Below are 10,789 nucleotides of genomic sequence, written 5' to 3'. Positions count from 1 at the left end.
CATTTCAAGACCCCTGTGAACCAGAAGCAAACCACGATCAATCGTCCCAAGGGAAGGAAGCCGATCGAGGCCGCCTGGTTTGCAAGCGGCTCCCAGGAAGTGACTCACAAGCGCGTGCCAAGGACAGGCACCGCTAACTTCCCCACGGCACAGACTTCAGGGAAAAAACACCACGCGGGCCGGGCTGATAAATATCCTGCAGAGTCAGAAACACCCAGAGCTCAAATAGACCAACATTAAACAGAGATCACTTTTATTTATTCCTTCCTTCCAGTTGGGGGTTTGGTTTCAACAGACAAAGTTTTCTCCTGAGACAACAGAAATTGCAACTGCTATTAAATAATCACTTTGTAGGCAGGGTAGAGAGGAGAAAAGGAGATCCCAGTTTGTGGGGAGGGGCTAGACCCCAAATATGCCCCCCAAGATGGATTGTGTGAAGCCACCAGGCCAGGGTTTCTCAATACGGCCCCTTTAAGACGTGCGGACTTCAACTCCCAGAATTCCCCAGCTGGGAAATTTCTTAAAGTGGCGATGAGAAACACTGAATCAGATGCTTAGAAATTCAACCATGGCCACTTGAAGACATGTGGACTTCAACTCCCAGAAACCCCCAGTCAGCCATGATTAGAACCAGGGAGTTCTGGGAGTTGAAGTCCAGGCGGCTCAAAGCGGCCTCCATTTGAAAACCACCCAATCAATCTCGGCCATTTTTAAGATGGATGGACTCTGACTCCCAGAATTCCCCAGCCAGCCATGCTTAGAACTACGCTGTCTAGGGAATTCTGGGAATTGAAGTCCACGTGTGTTAAAAGTGGAATACGTTTATGAAATGAATGAATCGGATGGTGGAGCTTCAACTTAGGCCACCTGAAGAAGTAGGGGCCAACTCCCAGAATCCCCCCAAGCTACCCGTGCAAAATCTTGCGAGAAGACACGTGGGTACGTGAGATTTCAGCGATTTTTTTGCTGGCCAGCATGTGTGAAAGCAAAAAATTGCTGAAACCATGTGTGCCCGCATGTCCTCTTGTGAGATTTGCTTCATGCGCAGAAGCCAAATCTCACTCAGATGCGCCCCGGTGCCCACTGGTCCCCCAGAACTCCATTTTCGCTTCAGAATGCCATCCCACCCCCACAATACTGGGATGACCACATCTGAAGAACAAGGACCAAAGCTGGAACGTGGAAAGGCCTGGGAGAAAATGGGGGTCTTGTGGAGAAGATGGGGGGTGGTGTTTCCTTCTCCCAAGAGTCCCAGATGAAGTGGGTACCAAAGCCACCAGTATTGAAGTCGACGTGTCTTGAAGTGGCCGAGAAACATGGGATTTGTGGAACTTCTTCCCTCACAACCTTGGCTGCTTGGAGACCACCCGTGGACTACAACTCCCAGCATTCCCCAGCCCAGTCACGCTTAGAACCACGGGTTCTTCTTCCGGGTTCCCGACTCCCAGGAGGTCAGCAGGGTCGGGGTGAAGAGCAGCTTGGAAAGGCCAAAGAAGGAAGTCCCCAACGATGAGGTGTTGCGGTGCCACGCGACGATGAGGAGGAGCTGGAGGTGAAGGGACCGCAAAGCGACACGGGGAGAAGAATACGGGCCGAGTAGGACGGGCGACCGCCACGAAACAGACAGAGCCGGCCGGGAAAGGAAGGGGCCCGCCTATCGCAAATCCTCAGCGGTGAACATGCCCTTGGCACGGCGCAGGATGGAGTCTTTGGAGGCGTCGTAGGGGTGCTCCTTGGAGGGGATCTCCAGCACGGCCGGCAGGGACTTGTTGTGGGCGTCGATGACGTGGCGGATCATCTCGGCAATGAACTGGTTGATGAGGACGATGCCAATGTCCTCACGGGCCAGGAAGCTCCTGTGGGCAGAGGGAGGGGGTGGAGAGAAGAGGTCACCAGGGGTCAGCGCTCTTGGGGCTTTCTCTACTACGGGGACTCCAGCTGGGCTCCCTCTGCTGTTGGAGCTAGCACTGGGACTGCCTTTACTATTGGGTTACTACTGGGGCTCCATCAACTACTGGGGCTACTCCTTGGGGGTCCCCCATGCTACTGCAACTGCTATTGGGACTACTACTGGGGCTTCATCTATTACTGGAGCTGCCACTGTGACTCCCTTTATTATTGGGTTACTACTGGGGCTCCATCTACTATTAAGGGTACTCTTTGAGGACCCCACTGCTACTAGAATTCCCTTTACTACTGGGGCTACTCCTTGAGGTCCCCCCTGCTACTGGGACTCCTTCTGGGACTACTACTGAGGCTCCATCAGCTCTTTGGGGCTACACTTGTTACTACTAGTGTAAGTGAAGGATTACCTATACAGATTATGGAAATAAAAATAATTAGAAGATTAAAATGAATCAAAGGCAGGCTTTCTCTACTACAGAAAGTAAACATGAATTAAATGCATGGGCCACTGAGTTCCTCTGAAGACCAAATGAGGAATTTCCTGAAAATGGGAAAAAAACCTACCCTTTCTTCCATGGAAAAAACTACTCACCAGGTAACTAATGTGGGGCCGAGATCACATCCTGCCTCCTTTCAACCTTCTCCTCCCTCTCAAGGTCAATGGCAGAGGGGAAGATCCTTCCCAAGTGAGCCAAGACCGGCCCAAAGCAGCCAAAGCCAGACCTTTGCAAAAGCTGGGCTGTTTGTGGACAAACATGGGCCCAACCCACCCGCTTTCTCACTTGGGCAAGATCTTGTCCGCCAGTTCTAACCAGGGTCAGTTTAGGAAACGCAACAGGGAGGAAATTTAAGAGGGGGAGGGGATGTTTCTGCATAGAGTCCCACTGACTCCCAACTCCAACATTTAGAAACACCGAATAACAAGAGTTGGGAAGGGACCTTGGAGGTCATCTAGCCCACCCCCCTCTTCAAAACAGGAGAGATGAGTACTATTTCAGAGGGGTGGGATTTCTGCATAGAATCCCACCGAGCTAAAAGCAACTCCAGCATTTAGAAATACTGTATAGGAAAAGGGACCTTGAGAAGGGAGGTCATCTAGCTCAACCCCTCCTTCCTCAAACGAGAGAGAGTCTGTACTATGTCGCATAAAGGGGGTGGGTCTGCACAGAATACCATTGGGTTAAAAAGCAACCCCAGCATTTAGGAATACAGAGCCACAAGAGTTGGGAAGGGGCCTTGGAGGTCATCTAGCCCAACCCCCTCCTCAAACAGGAGGGACCCCCGTACTATATCAGATAAAGTCCAGACCCATCATTTCTTCCCAGTTTAATTCCGTCTTTCCACCCCATTTAAAATAACCCCCATTAAATGTAATTAAATGTAAAATAACCCCCATTTAATGTAATTGCCCCACCCCGCGCCTGGAATGGTTTAGCCTCACCTTTTCTGCGGTACACCCCCCCCCAGCAGAAGAGGAGTTGGTCTCTTCCGCCCTTGCCCGCTTTAACATTGGCTTGGTTTCATCCAAACTTCCCTCCATTAAAGCCCCCCCACCCCCATTTTCCAAGAGCGATGGTCCTTTCCTTGCCGTTTCCCGGGCAACCGCCTGGCGGCTCTTCCCTCTCCTTCGCCACCCCCCCTCCCTCACCGAAAGGTCTCCTCGATCTCGGTCAGCGACGTTTCTTTCTCCACCACCAGGAAGTTGGGGCGCCGGTGCTTGTCCAGCTCGCCCACGCCGCCCAGTAGAAACCCGGTCACCGTGTCTTCGTCGCCCAGCACAGCGATCAGCTTTCCCCGGCCGGCCATGATCGCTCCAAGGACGGGGAGAAACAGCGAGGAAAATAATCAGCTGTCCCGTCGCGCAGGCGCCCTAGCCGTCTTATAAAACGCCGAGATGCACATGCGCGGTGTTCCGAGGCCCTTTTTCCTACCTCGGCGCATGCGTTGCCTTCTATGTAATCATCGGAAGCTCAGAGATAGGAAAATGAAGAGTGGGAGGGGGAGAGACGCATTCTTGCTTCGACGCATGCGTCGTGCCTTCATACCTAATGAAGCTATCGGAAGTATAGAGATAGGAAAAATTAAGATGCATGTGAGGATGTGGACTAACGGGTTCCGCGTATGCTTTTCTTTTTCTTGCAAGGATTATTTATTAATTTATTAATTCAATATTGTATCAATTTATTAACATATCTGTATAATATATGTATGTATGTATGTATGTATGTATGTATGTATGTATGTATGTATGTATGTATGTATCAGCCTGATGATGGTGAATGTGATTTCACCGAAATGTCGCATAAACATGCAAAATATTTAGTAGTAGTTAATTATAAATGTATAGAAATTTTACTTATTTATTTATTGAGTTTCATTCATTCATTCATTCATGGAGTAGATAACCTCCAAGGTCCCTTCCAACTCAATAAATAAACAAGTAAAATGTCTATACACTTATAAGCATAATTAACTACCAATACTATTAATCTATTTTACTTACCACACTTATCCTATCCCTTTGAATAATATGTATTATTATAGATATGTTAATAAGGAATGTAATAGAATGGTTTATGACCTGTAAATGACAAATATGAATATTTGTTTTGGTCTTTTGTATTTGTGTAAAAACCAATAAATAAACTTTTTTTAAAAAAATAAGCAGACAGATAGATAGATAGATAGATAGATAGATAGATAGATAGATAGATAGATAGATAGATAGATAGAGAGATAGAGAGATAGAGAGATAGAGAGATAGATAGAGAGATAGGATGGAGGAAGGAAGGAAGGAAGGAAGGAAGGAAGGAAGGAAGGAAGGAAGGAATGGACAATCAGCTTGTTTGTTCATTATCATCATCAGAAGAAAAGGAGAGCAGGGGGTTGGACTAGATCAGTGATTTTCAACCTTTTTGAGCCGCGGCACATTTTTTACATTTACGAAACCCTAGGGCACATTGAGCGGGAGGAGGGTGGGGGCTAAAAAAAGTTTGGACAATAAAATTATCTCTCTCTCTTCCTCCCTTTCGCTCTATTTCTCTCTCCCTCCCTCTTTCTCTCTCCATCCCTTTCTTTCTCTTCCTTCCTCTTTTTTGCTCTATCTCTCTCCCTCCCTACCTCCCTCTATGTCTTTCTCTCTCTCTCCTTCCCTCCCTCTTTCTCTTGCTTTCTCTCTCTTGTTCTTGCTTTCTCTCTCTCTTTCTTTCTCTCTCTGAGCTTCGCGGCACACCTGACCATGTCTCACGGCACACTAGTGTGCCGCGGCACACTGGTTGAAAAACACTGGACTAGATGACCTCTGAGATCCCTTCCCAATTTTAAATATTCAACACTAAAATGGGTGGACTCTCAGTCAGATCCCAGAATTCCCCAGCTGGCATGCCTTAAGCTGTATAAATGGAAGGAAGGAAGGAATTAATTTTGCAAGTTGAAGCCCAGAGGTCTTAAAATGCTTAAGACCGAAAAACTCAGCCCTAAAGATTCTCACACGTAAATCCTCCCCTTGACAGGTCTTGTGGAGGAGGAGAGTCCTCCGTGCTCTCTGGAATTTGGTTGTTTCCTTGGAGACATTTCATGACCCAACTAGGTAACGTCATTAGCACTAAATACCAACCCGCCCCTCCCATGGTTGGAAAAAGAGCTGAGGGGGGGGGGAATTGGGGGAGGGTGTTACCCTCCCCTCCCACCCACCCCAAAACCTCCAAACAGTAAAGCAAAACACTGATATTTTTTTTTAAGCAAGTAAACTTTATTGCTGAGGACCAGGTCGGTTGGGTGCAAGGTTGCTGGTTGGATTTTGGCCACAGTCTACTTAGTGGTGATGCCATTTCAGCCCCAGTGAACACACACAACCTCAAAACACTTTTTAAAAAAGAAAGAGAGATCAAGAAAGAAAGAGAAAAAGAGAGAAAAAAAACCCCACCCAGGCCAAGATCTGTGCCCTCCTTTCCCCTACCTTATTGATATATATATATATTTCTCCTTCCTCCTTTTGTTAAAAAATCTCTTTGGCATGAGTTAGGGTAGCTCAGAGGCCTTCAAACCTAGCCACTTTAAGACTTGTGGACTTCAACTCCCAGAATTCCCCAGCTGTGGAATTCTGGGGGTTGCAGTCCACAAGTCTTAAAGGGGCCAAGTTTGAGGACCCAACCCCCACCTTCACAGTGAAACACAACCACTTGAACAATGGCTGCACTTTGGATTTGATTCTTGGAAGTTGTTCTGAGGGTCTCCTCCACCTAAGTGCTTTTTAAAGCAGCCGCCTCCTTTTTAAAAAAATTTCCCCCGCCGAGATCAGCGACGGCTCTGCGACGCCGGGGTAAAAGAGTGGGCTGCTTTAAAAACAAAGTGTTGAGCCCTTGCACTCTGCTTCAGAAGAGCCGGGTTCTGGATTCGAATCCGAAGCTGCCCGCCCCACAAACTTAAGCAGGAACAAGTCGCCAAAGTCACTTTCCCCCAAGTAAAAGCCAAGTAAGGTCGTATAGATGGACACTCCCCTCCTAGGGCAGATTGAGGACTAACCCCCCCTCTTTTTTGCGGTTGTGGTTTTGGGTAAATCCGAATTCATGCCTGGCAGGTAGTAACTTCCTGGCCATTAAGTATCCACGTGTCTCTTGCAAACATCCTCTGTCCTTACGACGACTTCCCTTCCTCTCTTCCCAGATCGGCCTCGCTGGGCCCCCTGCGCCCTCCCCCAGCTCAAAGGGCATCCCCCTGCCCGTCCCCGCCCCCCCCTTCCCCTCTCCCCCTCCCGATCCCCAAATCCGCCTGGAGAAATCCTCAAACGCCCAAGTCCAACTCAAGGAGGCAAGCCAATGTCCGAGGGTCGCACCTTCTCGCGGGTGCCAGTTCTGGGCGAGGGGTGGGGAGGCCAAGGGAGGGCGTATGGGGGGGTCTTCATCCCCGTCCTAGGGCACGCTGACTTGGTAGGGGCTGCCGGGCACGCTCTCGTCCCCCCACTTCACGATGAGGACGTAGTCGCCCTTCTCTTTGACGGTGTAGGTGACGCTGTACACTCGGTTGCCCATGTGCTTGACGTAGACCTCGTCGCAGGGGGTCTTGGGCCCGTGGACCCCCACCATCAGCATGTTGGTGCCTGCGAGGAAGGAGAGAATTGGGGAGTCACAGAGGCGCCTCAGAGGCCATCCAATCAAGCCCCCTTCGAGGGCTCAGGCAGGAAGCCCTGCACCATTCACGATTGATTCCAGAGGGTTGGGGATGCCACAGAGAAGGCTCTTCCCCTGGGTCCCACCAGACGACATTGTTTCGTCGACGGGCCCGGAGAAGGCCAACTCTGTGGGACCTAACCAGTCGCTGGGATTCAATACATTAATAATATTACAAGTCTTACTTGTACAGTTTACAAATACATAAACTATCATCGAACACACGCTACTACTGCAGTCACAATGAATCAGCACAAAATGAGCAGAAAACACACACAGAGAGAATCACGCTTCTGGCTCCCTCTTGTGGCAATCTGCAACATTAACCCTTAAAGCCATAGTGCTTCAATACATACAAGCATTCTTTGTTAGCTTGTTTATATATTTCCAAACTCACTATACTGACAGTGTTGAAGCCCAGAAGTCTTAAAGTTGCCAAGGTTGGAGACCCGTGTTTTGGAAAACTACTCGACCAAAGAAGTTTTATGATCCGAAGTTCTGAAGACATCAAGACCTCCCCCCATCCTCTTCCACACCAGTCCCTCACCCCTCTCGGCCCACCTGGCACCAGGACACCCACCTGCCTTGCTGCAGTCCACGGTAAAAGTGTTCTTCTGGCCCACAAAGGCCTTGGTTAAGCCGGGGCCCCGGGCGACCACCTTGCTGGCATCCGAGGAGAACTTGGGCAGGGCGCCATAGCTGCCAGCCACCGAGGTGGAGGATTTGGTGACCGTCTCCACCAGCACCGTGGAGGTCTCATGGAGGCTGTGCCCACCAGACAGGCGGGGACCTGGTGGGGCAGAGAGAAAAGGAGGGACTAGAACTCACCATCTCCTGGTGATTGGCCCAAAGTCACCTAGTGGGCTTTCAAGGCTAAGACAGGACTAGAACTCCTAGTCTCCAAGTTTTCTAGCCTCGGACCCCAACCACTAGACCAAAATGGCTGTCAAACATAATCAAGTAACTTAGTGGTGACTCAACCTACCAGTACCCGAAACCAGACCACGCAAAGCAATGTTCCAAGAACCAAGGGGGGGACTTGTGGGGACGCCAGCCAAGACAGGTCGGCGTTTTCCCCCTCCCCACAGGGTCCTGAAAGTGGGAGGCTCCACTCACCCGTGACCTTGGCTTTGAAAGGGCTGCCGACAATGTGCTGCGGTCCGCCGTACTTGATGGAGATGAGGTAGCTCCCAGGCGCCATGGGCATGTAGGTGACCTTGTGGCCTTCGGGGCACTCCTGGCAATCCATCTGCACCTTGGAGGGCCCGTCGATGGTGACCGAAAGGGCCCCGGAGCCAGCATTCCGTGTCTTCACAACGAACTCGGAGGAGACCCCTGGCAGGAGAAAGGAGGCTCGCGATGAGCCAGGGCCGCCCAGGATTGGCACGGTGCCCGGCTCTTTTGCAGAAAACCCACCCGCTGATGGCATAGCCTGTTTATGAACACGAGCAACGGAAGAACCTGGGGGCTCTGGGGGTCACGTAAAGGTCTTCTAAGGGGGAAGAATTCGGGGTGTGGTGGCTGAGCCCTGCTCACGGAAGGCAGAGCAGAATTTTACTAAGGATGTAGATAGTAGGTAGTTCTCCTCTTAGGATGGGTGGGTGGATGGAAGGAAGGAAGGAAGGAGGGAAGGAAGGAAGGAAGGAAGGAAGGAAGGAAGGAGAGAGTGGGAAGGAGAGAGGACAATGGGGAGGGAGAAGGAGGGGAAGGAAGAGGGAGGGTGGGAGGGAGGGAAGAAAGGAAGACAAAAGTGAAGGATGGGGAAGGAGGATGGAAGGAAGGAAGAGAGGAAGGGGAAAGAAAGAAGGGAAATGGAGGGGAAGGGAGGGGGAGGAAGGAAGGATAAAGGAGAATGAAGGGAATGAAAAAGAAGAGAAGAAAGGCAGGAGGGAGTGAAGGAAGACAAACGTGAAGGATGGGGAGAGAGGAAGGGAGGGAAAAAAAAGAAGGGAAGAAGCAGGGGAAGAAGGAGGGAGGGGGAGGAGGAGGAGGAAGGGAGGAAGGAAGGAAGGAGAGGAAGGGAGGATGGAAGGAAAGAAAAGTGAAGGATGGGGAGGGAGGGTGGAAGGAAGGAAGGAAGGAAAAAGAGAAGGGGAGAGGGAGGGAGGAAAGGAAGGAGGAGGGAAAAGAGAGGAAAGGGAAGAAGGAGAGGGGGGAAGGGAGAGAACCTTGGGGAGGTTCTGCCATTCAATGCTCCACCTGCCTGCTGCTGTCCCTGTTCCAAAGCCCCCTGAATCCTTGCCTGCCCCCACCCTCCCCACCTGGCAGGGCCTTACCTGTGGTTCCTCCCTCCAGGCCTGGGCCATAGGCCGTGACGAGCCCGGGATCTCCTGCTTGGCTCTGCTCCCCCACACGGATGTTGAAGGGGCTGCCTGGGACATGGCAGCCGTTGAACCGGACATCGATGGAGTGGACCCCGTTCTCATGGGGGATGAAGCGGATGGCATATTTGTCTGGCGGGGGGAGGGGAAGAAATCCAAAGGGTCAAGCTGAGGTCACTGGAAGGAAGCCCCTCAGGCTGAAACGTCCTAATTTCTTCCCACCTGGCCTCCACTAATCCTTACTTTACTCCCACCAACTACTTTTCACAGCCCCCTCCCCAATTTAAGGGTGGACAGCATTGTGGCCAGTCCACATCCTGCTCAGCTGATCACAGATTTCAAAGATCGAGAGATGGATGCATTTTGGTATCCTAAACCAGTGTTCTTGGCCCTCGAGTCAGAGAGTGAAGAGGATGAGGAGTTAAGAGACTGAAAGCCAACCGGGGGCTGTGGCCCCCCCAGAGGTTTTCCTTTGAGTGCCTCAGGGGATGATGCAGAACTACTTATAGATGCAAGAGTGGGCAGAACTATGACCAGGCAGGATTATTTGAGAAGAGGTTTGGGTGTGAGTAGCTCTTTAGGGACACTTGGCCGCGCCTTGTGACTATATAAGAAAAGGTCTCGCCAGGAATCAGTCATTCCAGCAATGACAAGGTGTGTTTCTCTGTGCTGTAGAGATCCTGTTTGCTTCCAGACAGCTTGAAATATCCACAGACTGCTCATCCTGGACTTCTGCCAAAATGCTGTGAGTTTTGAATGATTAATAGACCATTCAGAGAGACTTTAATGAGATCTTGGACCTCATTAGCCGTGGACCGCTGCCCAGTTCCTGATAACGTTCTTTTGACTTTAACTATTTGATGCTATGAACAATTTTTATAATAATAATAATAATAATAATAATAATAATAATAATAATAATAATAATAATATAACAACGACAACAGAGTTGGAAGGGACCTTGGAGGTCTTCTAGTCCAATCCCCTACTTAAGCAGGAAACCCTAGACTACTTCAGACAGATGGTTATCCAACATCTTCTTAAAAACTTCCAGTGTGCATGCACATGAAGCAAAAATATGCTGGGACTAGTCATAGTCTCCTACGGGTATGGTCAGGTACACAGAACTGGTAAAAAAAAAATTGACTTTTTTTCTCTCCCCCCCCCCCCCCTTCTGGGCTCTCGGTCTGTTTTTCCTATCACAGTAAATGAGGTTGAATGTGTATAATTTTAGAAGAGCTGTGCATGTCTGTGTGTTTAAATAGTAGACAATGTATATTTTTGTGTGCCTGTGTGTAGTATGTATGTATACATATGGCATATATACATAGAAATAAATTAGTATATTTTGTATGTTCAGTCATAGCAAATAGAGAGGGAAATTGTCTCTCTTTG

At 49.7% G+C, this 10,789-nt stretch overlaps 2 protein-coding genes across 4 annotated transcripts in view; both read right to left on the bottom strand.

Annotated features, from left to right (window-relative positions):
• Positions 1 to 236: 236 nt before the first annotated feature.
• Positions 237 to 3,870, bottom strand: ATP6V1F (ATPase H+ transporting V1 subunit F). Its single transcript, XM_070754551.1, has 2 exons — positions 3,554 to 3,870; positions 237 to 1,856 (listed from the first exon to the last, which is right to left on the bottom strand). Exons 1-2 carry the CDS (start codon positions 3,709 to 3,711, stop codon positions 1,655 to 1,657), a joined length of 360 nt encoding a protein of 119 aa, XP_070610652.1. The 5' UTR covers positions 3,712 to 3,870; the 3' UTR covers positions 237 to 1,654.
• Positions 3,871 to 5,634: 1,764 nt separating this feature from the next.
• The window catches only part of FLNC (filamin C), an 89,077-nt gene continuing 83,922 nt past the window's right edge, over positions 5,635 to 10,789 (bottom strand). For all 3 annotated transcript variants that reach the window (XM_070754510.1, XM_070754512.1, XM_070754511.1), the window contains 4 exons: positions 9,350 to 9,526; positions 8,190 to 8,408; positions 7,654 to 7,863; positions 5,635 to 7,003 (listed from right to left, as the gene is read on the bottom strand). In XM_070754510.1, coding sequence (XP_070610611.1) covers positions 6,816 to 7,003; positions 7,654 to 7,863; positions 8,190 to 8,408; positions 9,350 to 9,526 — 794 coding nt within the window. In that variant the 3' untranslated portion in view covers positions 5,635 to 6,815. The remainder of the gene's footprint in view (positions 7,004 to 7,653; positions 7,864 to 8,189; positions 8,409 to 9,349; positions 9,527 to 10,789) is intronic.

This window comes from Erythrolamprus reginae, chromosome 6 (assembly GCF_031021105.1).
Source record: "Erythrolamprus reginae isolate rEryReg1 chromosome 6, rEryReg1.hap1, whole genome shotgun sequence".
NCBI lineage: Eukaryota > Metazoa > Chordata > Lepidosauria > Squamata > Dipsadidae > Erythrolamprus > Erythrolamprus reginae.
The sequence above is the reverse complement of the archived record's forward strand: the minus strand, read 5'-3'. Positions and strand labels throughout refer to the sequence as shown.